This window comes from Myodes glareolus, chromosome 7, assembly GCF_982192425.1.
Source record: "Myodes glareolus chromosome 7, mMyoGla1.1, whole genome shotgun sequence".
Taxonomy (NCBI): Eukaryota; Metazoa; Chordata; class Mammalia; order Rodentia; family Cricetidae; genus Myodes; species Myodes glareolus.
The window spans coordinates 52,066,253-52,079,594 of record NC_142032.1 but is presented as its reverse complement, the minus strand read 5'-3'; the positions used below and the strand labels follow the sequence as shown (position 1 = coordinate 52,079,594).

General features: G+C 42.3%; 1 protein-coding gene across 5 annotated transcripts in view; it reads left to right on the top strand.

Annotated features, from left to right (window-relative positions):
- Nucleotides 1-35: 35 nt before the first annotated feature.
- Cpsf7 (cleavage and polyadenylation specific factor 7) overlaps nucleotides 36-13,342 on the top strand; it is a 22,527-nt gene continuing 9,220 nt past the window's right edge. Inside the window, exons 1-7 of one of the 5 annotated variants that reach the window (XM_085693618.2) lie at nucleotides 36-124; nucleotides 757-865; nucleotides 5,877-6,095; nucleotides 6,896-6,999; nucleotides 7,380-7,552; nucleotides 10,369-10,783; nucleotides 11,821-11,939. In XM_085693618.2, the coding sequence (XP_085549744.1) occupies nucleotides 812-865; nucleotides 5,877-6,095; nucleotides 6,896-6,999; nucleotides 7,380-7,552; nucleotides 10,369-10,783; nucleotides 11,821-11,939 (1,084 nt within the window). In that variant the 5' untranslated portion in view covers nucleotides 36-124; nucleotides 757-811. Of the gene's footprint in view, nucleotides 125-277; nucleotides 405-756; nucleotides 866-5,876; nucleotides 6,096-6,353; nucleotides 6,431-6,895; nucleotides 7,000-7,379; nucleotides 7,553-10,368; nucleotides 10,784-11,820; nucleotides 11,940-13,342 lie in introns of those variants that run through there. The other 4 variants (XM_085693617.2, XM_085693616.2, XM_048458606.3 and 1 more) reach the window with 4 other exon arrangements.

Sequence of the window (13,342 nt, the reverse complement as noted above, 5' to 3'; positions counted from 1 at the left end):
CAGCGTGTGGCGGAAGTAGCGGTGCGTGTGACGCCGCCGGCGGGGGGGGCGGGACCTGGGGCGGAGAGCGGTTCGCGCGCTTCGGGCCTAGTCGGGACTCTCCGCGGCCGCCGCCATATTCCCGGTAACGGGGGCGCGCGGCCGGGGGCCGGCGGGGCCGGAAGGAGGGCCGGGGCTGGCGCCGCGGCGGGGAGGGGGTCGGTTGAGGTGGCGGCGGCAGCGGCGGAAGGCGGCGGGTGGAGGGACGCGCGGGCCTCTGAGGGAGGGGTTGAGATCCTGGAGCTGTGGGAGGGAGCAGGGTAGGCCTAGCCGAGGGCGAAGACCGGGCCCGGTTGGAGTGGAGGCGGCGGTAGCTTCCGGGCCCGCGGGGAACTTCGGCCTCGGCCGCCCCCAAGGCCTAGCAGGTGCGGCGGGCTGAGCTTGCGGCCTTCGCCGCCATGGTTCGTCACAGCACGGCCCGAGGGCCCTCTCAGAGTCGAGGCCTCGACTTGGCGGTAGCGCCACAGGCAGCTACGGGCGCCGACTCGGCGCAACTCGGGTCGGGCCCGCGGGTGATGGGCAGCGAGCCCCGCGAGCCCGGGCGGCCTGGGAGAGCTGGGGGCGGCGCGAGGCTGGGGGCGGGGCGGGGCGGGTGGGGCCGAGCTCTGGCTGCAGGGATGCTGCCTCTCTGGGGACGAGTGGTTGGCGACCACTGCCCTCCTCCCAGCCTGGGACCCTCGTGCCTTAAAATTTTTTACCCTTTTCTAAATATCGTAGTGGCATCTTTCTTACTTTGTCCGTTCTCCGGGCTCGAGAGCGTATTTCCGGAGCCATGTCAGAAGGAGTGGACTTGATTGATATATACGCTGATGAAGAGTTCAACCAGGTAAGAGGAATCAGCAGCAGCTTTGGGGTTTCCTTCATCAGTCTACTGGCAGTGATTTCTCTATCAGCTCAAAATAATTCTCCTTACTATCGAAGCGTTTCCCCCTAGCGGAGGCTTTGAAGACGACTGACCATTTCTTTATGTTAATTTGAACCTCCAAGCTTCAATTTTAAAGGGTTTGCTTTAAGAGCAAATAAAAAGCCAAGTGTAATATAATGATGAATCAGCCTGTGGAATTTGTTTCCCCAAGTCATCCCAAAGTTGAATGACTAACCATAATTAAAACTCAAAATTACATTTGTTGCAGTATTGTGTGGATAATTTTGATACTTGTTACTTTGCTGTTCTCTCAGCTTGGGGCTCCAGAATGTTAGCCCCCTCCCCCTGCTAGTCCCCTCCTAATGGTGCAGACAGTACAAGAGATAACTTTGAGAGACACAGTATAAAATGTACTTTAAAGATAGGGTTCCCGCTTCACTTTTTAAATAGCTGGACTGTGTCTTGAGAAGTCTGGGCAGTTGTGTCTTTTCGATTATTACAATACCAGGAAATTTATACAAATGTCTCTTGAAATAGTAATGTATGCAGTTGAGTTCTGTGATCTTGAAGGCAAAGCTCAACTGATACTTTCTATTTAAAACTTTAATTATCTTACCTGGGTTCTTCATAACAGTTATCCTTAAGCAAACTGGTTCTGACCCATTGGGTACATGGAAGGACCTGGGAAGATTGGGCTAGAGAAGTAAAATGCCTGGCTTGGACCTTGACTTTGATAGGAGCAACAAAGAGGCTCTTGTGCTCCGTTATTTTATTTTCAATAGTGTGGGGGAGGGTATGTGCATGTGATTCCAGGTGCCCAAGGAGCCCAGAAATGTGGGGTCCCCTTGGAGCTGGTGTTAAGGTGGTTGTGACCCGCCTGGTGTGGGTATTAGTAACCAAACTCGGCTTCTCTGGACAAACAGAAAGCGCTTTTAACTACTGAGCCCTCTCCAGTCTTGCCTTCCCGAGTTTTAAGCATTTGTTTGAGTCAGACTTTCACCATTTGAAATTTATGGCTTTGTCATTATTTAACAACTCTCTTAAGTTTTATATTACTAAAATTCTGAATCTGTATTGTTGACTGCTGCTGCAACTCATTCTCTCTGGAGAGTAGAATGCTTGACCACGGGCCATATTTGATTTTAAAAAATTAATAATTGGTTAATCAGTATAATATGACTTGGGGGGGGTCATAAATAAGACATAGTTCTTGTCCGGTGGTCATTGCTTTGTCAAGGTAGACATTATTAACCTCAGTAATTTGTTCCTTAATTAGCTTTTTTTTTTTTAAAGGACTTATTGTCCTAAAACCAAAATTAGTGTATGGACTAATTAGTGTGTGGACTCTTAGACAGTTGTACCAAACAGGCAGTGTTTGATACTGGGAAAATTGAGACAAGTATAGATTTTGAATGTTTTATGTTCTAGAAGTAGAGAAGGGTTACCTCATCCCCATAAGTTAATTTTTGACAAAGCTGGTTTTGGTGTAAGCTGGAAGCTGCTAAATGGTTAAAAAGTCTGGGTGGAGTTGTTACAAGTTGGCTTGGGTAGAAGGCAGTCAGTATAAACTGAGTTGTTGAATGTCATAGGACAGTTATTGATTTGCCCCAAGCTAGCCCGCATACAGCTCCCTCAAGAGCACTTTGCTCCCAAAATGAAATTAGCACATTTATTATATGGAACCCTGTATTTGCTTCTGATCTCTGGCAGCATGTACTGCAAAAACCTTTTGCAGAGATACTTTATTGATGTTGCATTGGGAGCCCTGGGATTCACACTACTCTACTGGACAGGGGAAAACTAAAAAGGTGACTGAGAACTGCCTGCCATTCTTAAGTTTTCTTTTCTTCCTCGTGCTGAGATAGGCCTTATAGTATGCTTGGTTCTACATAAGGAAGGATTTGAACTACTACTTCTGTTTCCTGGGCATTGCCAGAGGTAGTAAGTTGTTGGGGGAGTGGGAATCCCTGTGCAGGAAAATTGGTGCCATTCCTAGTGGCTAAAAGTAAAAGTGATATTAGCTGGGTGTGGTGATACACATTCATAATCTGAGTGCTCCAAAGACTGGGGCAATATTGCTACAAATTGAGGCCAGCTTGGCTACAATGTGAAACTGTTAGAATTCTCCCCTTCTCCCAACAACAACAAAAGTTGTAAAATAACAAAGTGGTAGTAACAATGCAGAATAAGGGGCAACAGTGATGGGGGAGAGGTATAAGATGAGAACTGTGGAGATGTGAGCGTGAGGCCTAAAATTGATATGGTCTTCTAATGGAAGAAAAAGTAACCAAGAATCAAAATGGTTGCACTAAAAAAAAATGTATTTAAGTTAGTTACTTCATTGGGTCAGATACCAAGAAAGAGATAGAAGATAGGAACATTGAGTATATTAGAAGGCAAACTCAAACTCCTAATAGGACATTTCATGAGATAACTGTGGCTTTGGGTGTGTGTGTGTCCTTGAACACAAAATTCTTGCTGAGATATTTATTCAGTGTTGATTGCATATTTCCAATTTAAACTTCGTAGAATAAAAATTTTTATCATTACCACCTATAAAATGTGGATGTATTTCTTTTATAGGATAGGTGGGTTTTTATTTTGTTTTTTTTTTTCAAGAGGGTTTCCGTTAGCCCGGGCTGTCCTGGAACTCACTGTAGACCAGGCTGGTCTCCAACTCAAGAGATCCGTCTGGCTCTGCCCTCTGAGTGCTAGAATTGAAGGCATGTGCTACCATGTCTGGCTACCACTAGCTTTTTTTAAACTGAGGTTTCATGGCTCAGGTAGACCATTGAAACTTGGAACATTCAGATTCATTTGATTTTCTTTCTGAAGTGGTAATCTACAGAAATAAGGTCCTCTAGGATTGAGCCTATTTTGTTCTTTTAGAGATTTTGAAAGAGTTCATTGATTGCCTTTAAGCTAACAGTATGAAAAGATTCCCTCTGATGCGTTTGCTCTACAAGTTGAAATCTTATTGACTCAGTGACTTCTTTTTTTAAATCTAGCCAGTTTTCAGTGATGACATTTGTCTTACAACTTTTAGGTACATCTCTGAATCCCAGATACTGCATAAAAGGAATCCTAGTTTTCTGGCATTGAATATATGAAATATTGTTATTTCCTTATTGTCTTTACGTTTCATTTGAAAATCTCTTTTTCACTTTTAAAAAGCCTTGGTGGGAGGTATAAAGTCTAGTTATTCTTAATATCTTTCAGGGATTGCTCGTAGAATCTCTAACAAAATATTAAGGTACTTAAATCTTAAATAGAAAAAACAAAAACGATTATGTGTATGATGATATAGCCTTTAAACCTGGCTACTGAGGAGGTTGAGGCAAAAAGGGATCACAAGTTCAAGACCAGTCTTAATAACTTAGCCAGACCTTGTCTCAAACTTTAAAGAAAAAATTAAGATATAGTTCAGTGGTAGAGATCTTGCCTAGCATGCTCAGAACACTTGGAAGAGGTATTTTTGCATAGAAAATCTTTATGCATTCTTTCCCTATGCTTTAAAAAAAATCTTCAGATGATGAGAATGATTATTTCACCTTTGCTAAGACAGGCCTTGTCTTTTGCTCAACAAGAGTTTTACGTTGTGGTTTTGAATTTTTTCATTTACTTTTATGCGTGTGGGTGTTTTATGCATATGCAAAAAATACGTATTTTTATGCGTATGCCTGTGTGTGTGTTTATACACCATGTACATGCATTGCCTTCAGAGGCCAGGGGAGGGCACTTGATCCCCTGCATCTGGAGTTGTGAGCTGTCAGTAGAGGCTGAGAATCAAACCCAGATCCTCTGGAAGAGTGGCCAGTGTTCTTAACCACTGAGCTATCTCTTCTGCCCCTGTCTTAAAAACGTTTTTAAAGGATGTTTTCAGCTGATATTTAGCTGGCTGAGTCTGTGGATGGAAAACTAACAGTTATGGAGAGTTAAGTGTATTGACTTCTGAGGATTAGAGCATTGAACAGGATAGAGTCATCAAGTCCTCTTAGGAGGAGGGGATTTTTTTGGGGGGGTGATTTATTTATATTTTTACATTTATATTGGCAAGTTTGTTGAGGTCAGAAGACAAAACTTTTCTTCCACTATGTGGGTCCTAGTAATTGAACTCATCCACTGAGTCATCTCACTGGCCCCCTCCCCCCTTTTAAGTTGATCTGGTGCAACCTATGCTGGTCTCAAACTCTGTATGAAGCCCGCTGTGAACTGCTGATCTGCCCCTGCCTCCCAGATGCTGAGATTACAGGCACATGTGCCACTATGCCCAGTTTTAAGTCCTTTTTGTTCCTCAAGCTGTAAGGGAAAATTACTGTACCTGATATATGATGGATAAGTACTGAGGTCCTTCTGTGTGTAAGGCAAGCACTCTATTACAACTGAGCTATATCCCCAGTCCTCTACTCTCTGTTTCTTAGAAGGTTATTAAGAAGCTGAGATTGTATTCTACGAGCTTGAAAGTTTCCCTGGATCAGTTGTATAAACCAAAGGGTAACTCAGTGTTTTGTCTTGCATTTTGTTACCTGCTCACTTTAACATTCTTTCCCCTTACTTTATATTTCCAAATAAATGTACTCTGATAAATGCAATAATAGTATAGAATCTGTTACTGAAATACATTTTTATTAATATATCTTAGATGTGGTCTTTGAGTGTGACATCAGTTGATGACAGTAGCACGTGTATCTAATTGTTTATTAGTGATTTGTTTGCTTATTCACCATTTGCCTTGTGATCCTCACAGGAGGTTAAGGTCAGAAACTTGCACACTGCAAATAGTCTTAGAAACTCATAAGCAATGAAGAGTTTCACATCAGGAATTCTTTGTTACCCTGTTTTCTAGAGTGGGACAGGGAGATTTTGTGCATTCCTTTATTTACAAAGCATTTATAGGTTCTAAGTCAACTAGAATGAAGCAGAAGGAAACTGAAAAGTTCGAAGACTCCATTGTCAGCCCCTCCTCTTTTAGGACTCAGAATTCAACAATACAGATCAGATTGACCTGTATGATGATGTGTTGACGGCTACCTCACAGCCTTCAGATGACAGAAGCAGTAGCACTGAACCACCCCCTCCTGTTCGCCAGGAGCCATCTCCCAAACCAAACAACAAGACCCCTGCAATCCTGTATACATACAGTGGCCTGCGGAGTAGACGAGCAGCTGTCTATGTAGGCAGCTTCTCCTGGGTAAGCAAGGATAACCAGAAGTCTTATGGGTGGGCTGGAGGGAGAGCACTGGGAGGTGATGGCATTTTCAGAAACCACTGTTGCACTGTTTTGTGCTCTGATGGGGTTGGATTTCTTTTTCCTGGGATCAGGTTGGATTGATCTCTGAAAGAGAACTATCCTGAGGACGTACTGGTGCCGAAGAAAGCATTGATTAAGTGGGTAGTTGCCTTTTCTGCCATCTTATTACTGCCCCTGACCCTGGGGCTTTATGTCTAGCAGGGTCATCTATGGGACGAGATTTCAGAGTGAACACCTTGAACTCTTGGTGGTCATTAGATGGTCCTGTGATAATGGTGGGTGATGGGGATTAAAGACCTTGATAGCTCTAGTGTACTTGGGATATGTGTTATCGATTCTGTAAAAGTTAACTGTGTGACATGTTTTTGGGCTGGTGGTGGGGATGCCAAATCAGGAAATGTATATACTAATGGGAAAGTTCCTGGCATGGTCAATTCTATACTGTCACATCTATAATTAAAGTTGCTAACAATCTGTTTGATCTGATCTGATGATCAACCAGCCCATATGTCAGTCAAAATTAAAATAAATTTCAGTCGGGGTTGTAGGATTAGATGGGCTTAGAGTTCAGGACAAAAGCCTGCACTGATTGAAATATTGCTGGGCTTTGGGGTTTCCTATGGGTGGTCATGGTTGTGGCTGGAGTCCTAGATTTGGGAACAGGACGTGGGACATCTGGGTGGGTGGGTATCAGGCATGTAGCTATTGACGTTTCCCCTTTTCCATCTTGCCGGCCCCAGTGGACTACAGACCAGCAGCTGATCCAGGTTATTCGCTCTATAGGAGTCTATGATGTGGTGGAATTGAAATTTGCAGAGAACCGTGCAAATGGCCAGTCTAAAGGGTAAGGTCTGGGTTTGGGGAACCCTCTTTATTTTGTGACTATTAGAGTAACAGATTTGTGATATGTTTGAACTTGGATTCCAACCCCTTTCCACCACAGCCTAGTTTACTGCCTTGGTTTTTGACAAACTGTCATAGATTGAGGACCTAGGTAGGCTGAAGTTGAAGGGAAGAATGTTAATTTTAAATTATAAAAAGTAAAAAAATACAGGAAGCATATAGGGTGGCCCCTTCTTATTGTTGATTTTGTGTGTGTGTGTGTGTGTGTGTGTGTGTGTGTGTGTTTATATTTAATTTAGCAAGGTGCCTTTTTCTTTGTCAAATAGAATTTTTATTTCTTTTTCAGTGTCTCAGTATTTTTCTTTTTACTTGGTTCCCCAGGTATGCTGAGGTGGTGGTAGCCTCTGAAAATTCTGTCCACAAATTGCTGGAACTCTTGCCAGGAAAAGTTCTTAATGGAGAAAAAGTGGATGTGAGGCCGGCCACCCGGCAGAACTTATCACAGTTTGAGGCGCAGGCTCGGAAACGTGAGTGCGTCCGAGTCCCAAGAGGGGGTACGTGGAGACCATATGTATGATGGGGGGAGGTGTGTTGCGTGGGCTCAGACTGATGTGGAGTATTTGGGGAAAGGGTCCTGTTGGGTATGGCTTGTTGGCATAATAAGTGGGTAGACTAAGAGTGAGATTTGTGTAAACAGCACAATCCTGGGAATCAGGTTCAGGTTGTCAGTGGGTCCTGCCTTTGACTCTTGTGACCTTTTTGACCTTTTGAACAAGTCAGTTCACTGCTCGGGGTCTCCTTCCCATCGGAACTGAAAAATGATTAAAGTTCCTGTCAACTGTCAGTTCTATTTCTCACATAAATAGATACACCATGAATGGGCTTGCTTTTTAGATAAGATGTGGTTCTCTTGAGTTTTCAAAAAGCAGACACACTAGATGTAGTTAAGGTTTACAAAGGTGGCTGTGATATTATCATGAGTGTATATATGAAGTACTCTGTAAAAATCAACCAAAAGAAGTGTTAGGTAATAAAAATTAAGCATTGTTTCTCCATTGTTGTCCTAGAGAAAGGAAACAGTTATTGACTACTTAGTTAGTTGGCAAGAATATATCACATTAGTTTTTTAAACAATGCAGCCCGGCAGTGGTGGTACATACGTTTAATCCTAGCAGTTGGTAGGTAGAGACAGTATCTCTACTTCAGAGATTTGGTAGGTAGAGACAGTATCTCTACCTACCAACTGCTAGGATTAAACGTGTGTAGTATTAAAAGTTGGTAGGTAGAGATACTGTCTCTACCTACCAAATCTCTGAGTTTGAGGCCGACCTGCTCTACAGAGTGAGTTCCAGGGTAGCCAGGGCTACATAGAAAGCCCTGTCTCTGGTTGGGAGGGGGGATTATTTGTGGCTGGAGAGATGACTTACAGCAGTTAAGAGAAAAGCTGCTCTTTGAGAAGACCCAGTTTCAATTCTCAGCACCCACACTGAAGTCCACAACTGTCTCTAACTCTAGTTCCAAGGGATCCAATGCCCTCTTTTGACCTTAGTGGGCCCTACATATGTGTGGTACACAGACATAAATGCAGGCAAATTACTATACACATAATAAAATTTTAAAAATAATTTTTTAGAAGTGCAGCATTCTGTGTTAGTTTGCTCCCTTAAGTTCATCTTACTCCCTTTAATTTGACTCTCTTCACCAAACCACCTTCTGATATTACCTTGGTTTACTAGTGAGGCTTTCCTTCTGGAAAGAGAAAGCACTGACCAGCCTACAAGTATTCCAGTCTGCTTGGCAGTAAATGTTTTGTCATTATCAACTAATAAATTACTACTTTGGTTTGCGTATCAGTTTCTTATGAATTTGGTTGGCATTATTCAGTCTCCTGGGGTCTGATTACTCCCTGGTGAATTATTAAAATCAGATTTCTAAACCTGAAAACCAATCTTGACTTACCCTAATCTTGCAGGGCACGACTTGCCCTGCAAGACCCTGCCTGAAATAGTCAACCTCCTTTTCTTCCACTACTAGGGAAAGGTGGTGGCAACAACATTTCGTCACATACCTGCTGTCACTGCTTATACCTAGCCCTAAAACAGTAGTTCTTGTATTAATTGGGTATGTCCTTCATGTGGAAATAGAGCCTCTATAATAGAAACAATCGCTCTTGTCCTTTGTATTGACAGCTGGGTGGATAAGGCATGAGCTTGTTGCCCTGGGTTAAAAGCACACACTTAGCTTTCTTGACAGCTCACATTTTCAAGTCCCTTGTGTTTCAGAGTTTTTGTATAATTTGACCTTCACGTGGTTTCCCCAAAATGTATCTCTTTACATCTGTATTAAGATTAGTATTTTTACCTCTTCTCAGTTTTTTTCTTGTACATGTTACTTTGCTGGAAAGACTAAAGCCGGTGGACTTCCGCTGGTTAAAAATGACTGTTTCTCTGAGGACTTGTAACCAAATATACAAGTTAATATCAGAACAGTACTTAAGAGGTTAATGTTACAGAGAACTGCACTTGCTTTTAAACTTCTTCGGTTCATAACAACTTGAGAGAGGAACAGACTGTCAAGTGTTTGAGACATGAAGAACATACAGGACCTGTGTCAGATTGGCAGTATCCCATAGTGAAGAAGTCAAGGTGGTTGTCAACTGTAATTGATCCCACCATAGGCTTGTCACAGACTTGGCCTTGACTGTAAGTTCTAGTTGAAAAAGCATTCTCCTCTTCCATATTTGCTAAGCTTCTTTCTACCTGCAAGACTCTTAAGGCTATACTATCATATTCTGTTGGGGTCTACTTTAAGAAGGCTGAGCTAGCTCTCTCAATGAAATTGTGTAGCTAGAGAATGGCTGTCTCCTGTTTTTCCCATGCTTTTTCAGTTCTCTGACCAGAGTTTTTTGGCAAAGAGAATGTTTCTAGAATATAGCATAATAAAGAAGGTCAACTTATAATAGCCTTAAGAATCTCTGAACTCTGGGGGATGTAGGATTTCAAGGCAGATAGAATCCAGCAGAACATCACTGAGAATGCTTCAACATCATTTTCTCATGGGTTGTTTGGAATGTGTATATTTGAAAAGTTTAAAGGATGAATGTGTTCTAAAAATTTTGAGAATCCTAGATGAGAGCATCCTTTGACATGCAGGACTTATGAATCATGTTGCTTTTTGGGGTTGTCTTAACGAAGATTCTTCTAATCTTTCCACTGAGGCTTGTGGAAAGGCATCAAATGATTTGTTTTTTCTCTCAGCTGCTTCATCTTCTTCAGTGTGGTGCCTGATGACTTGTTGAGGGATAAGCTGGTCCTATTGCTGTGTCCAAAGCCTGCCTGGCCAGTAACATCAACTCTGCTTTGCTTTTCAGGAATTCCTCCACGGGCCCACTCCAGAGATTCTAGTGATTCTGCTGATGGACGGGCAACTCCCTCTGAGAACCTTGTACCCTCATCTGCTCGTGTGGATAAGCCCCCCAGCGTGTTGCCCTACTTTAACCGTCCTCCTTCAGCCCTTCCCCTAATGGGTCTGCCCCCACCCCCAATTCCACCCCCACCACCTCTCTCCTCAAGCTTTGGTGTCCCTCCTCCTCCTCCTGGTATCCACTACCAGCATCTCATGCCTCCCCCTCCTCGATTACCTCCTCATCTGGCTGTACCTCCCCCTGGGGCCATTCCACCAGCCCTTCACCTCAATCCAGCCTTCTTCCCCCCACCAAATGCTACAGTGGGGCCTCCACCAGATACTTACATGAAGGCCTCGACACCCTATAACCACCATGGCAGGTAAAAACTGTATTTCCCTGCAGATTTGAGCCAGGATAGTAGACAGTGTTTTTTATTTATTGGTTTGGTTTTGACAGGGTCTCACTATGTAAACCAGATTGGCCTCTAACTCAAATTAGTAGACGGTATTTTGCTGGGTGGTGGTGGCACACACACTCCAGAGACAGAGGCAGGCCAACTTGGTCTACAGAGTGACTTCCAGGACAGACAGGGTTACTGTCTAACGAAACCCTATCTCAAAAAAAACAACCAAAAAGAAAAGGAAAAAAGATAGACAGTGTTTTAGACATTGATTTTAAAAAAGGAGTATTGAGTGATGATACTTTTCCTCTTTAATCTTGTGATGTTGAGTCATGGAACATAGATTAGTATCTGTCAAAGGTTTGTTTTGCATGCCTATATATGCAAGTGCATGTGTGTGCAGCTGCATGGGTCCTGTGTATACTTGAATGTGGAAGCCAAAGGACAACCTTTGGTGTCATCCTCAATTTTGTTGTTCACCTTGCTTGAGAAAGGCTTCACTGGCCTAAAACTCACCAAGTAGATTAAACTGGCTAGCCAGTGCACCCTAGGAATCTATCTACCTGTCTTCACTTTCCCAGCACCGGGAATTATAAGCATGTTCCACCATTCCTGGTATTTTTACGTGGGTTCTGGACATTTGAACTCAGGTTCTCGTGGCTTGCCTAGCAGACACTTTATTGGTTAATTTAGTTCTCCTGCTCTATCAGTGTTTTTTATTTAGTGTTTTCTGTTTTCATCTTAACTGTCTGGCCCAAATCACATTTTTCATAACTCCCTTTAACAAGCTTGATTAAACTTGGTGCTATAAATGACTGCTGCAGATGCTACCGTGATTAGTACTGTTGAGTCAAGCCAAAATTATGAATTCATATTATATAAATCCTGTCTTTGAAGAAAAATGAACACAAAACATTTGAGAAATAGCCTAGAGAAGAATTGAATAACAGTACTATAGAATATGGTGAAAGTAATAAAGGATGTGGGCAATCTGTCATGGTATTATCTCTCTGCAGCCGAGATTCAGGCCCTCCACCCTCTACAGTGAGTGAAGCTGAATTTGAAGAAATAATGAAGCGAAACAGAGCAATTTCCAGCAGTGCCATTTCCAAAGCAGTGTCTGGAGCCAGTGCAGGTAATTAACTTTTTCTTTGCTACCTTTAGCTCAAATTTTCCCCTTTGTCATTTCCTTTTGTCATTTCCTTCAACTTTTCGAAAAGTTGAAGCTGGAACACTGTTAGATATCAGAAGATACACAGTTCAAAAGAAGTGTATAACTTGGTTTCTTAGCTTTGAGGAAGCTCCAGTCATATGTCTAGGCCTGCTCTGTAGAAAACTACTCAGTGCCTACACTATGAATAATAGACACTATTTCCTTTTTTTATTTGTTGTAGAATGTAATTGCTATCTGTAGGAGATACTTGTCTCAGAAGTAATCTTTAGACCTGTGTCTGTCTATGTAGTAACTCCAATATGAAGTAAAATTAAAAACCCTAGGATTTTAGAAGTAATTCCTCAACTAGATGGTGCTGTGATAATGGATCTGTTCACTAAGAAGTCTGAGCGAGTGGCCTGTGGGTAGCCTGTTTCTAGAAAGGCAAGTTTGTTATCATCCTAAGGCATACATACACCCTTTCAGCTTACTTGCCTTGCTCTCAGTATTACCTGAAGAATCAGTAACTGTGATTCTGAAAGCTCTGGACATAAAAGAAGAGGATATAGAATGGAAAGTTTATAGCTCAGTGGGCAGAGCAATGGCCTGGCATACTACAATAGAAAGGTCTAAGTCATGCTCACTTTCTTCCTGGGGGTTTCCCACGTGGATCTAAATGTATGCAGACTGTCGGTACCCAACAGTAATTTCTGATCTTTGGTTTCAATTTGATTCTACCGAGTAGTTTAAAAACAGTAAGTGTTAAAAAAAAATTAATAAAATTTTTAAAAAAAACAGTAAGTATGTGTTCTTGTCAGTTCTTCCTTCACCCAAAAAAAAAAACCTTGACTTTTTAAGTTAAAACATAATACATGATCTTTATTATACAATAATACAGAGGAGTTTAGAGGAAGTAATCTCTGTTCCTTTTTCAGTTCCAGTCCCTTCACACTGAGGTGACTGATAAATAAATCCTTATCTCCCTCTTTTTTTCTTATTATAATCATATTCACTGTGCCTCTAAAACAAACAGAACTTCCCTGCCTATTTGGAGCTGATGTGCCAGTGTTCCTGGTCCTTCACGTTGCTTCACTTTCTTCATAGTTTCTGTCCATTCTGTTCTTGCTACTTCTCATAAAGCCACCCACTTCTCATTTTCAGTATACCAGTTTGTAGATCTGTTCTTCTTTTTATTTTCTTTACTTAGAGCTCTTTACCTTCCTTGAAAAAACGATACGCAAATACTCCTGTAGCCATATCCTTGAGTCAGGTTGTGTTCACATTTGGGAAATGAAAGGTCTAGTTATTGAGGGCAGTGTGATGTTTTAAATGTATGGGTGTGAATATGTAAGAGAGAGGAAATGATATTTTAGGAAGTTCATACA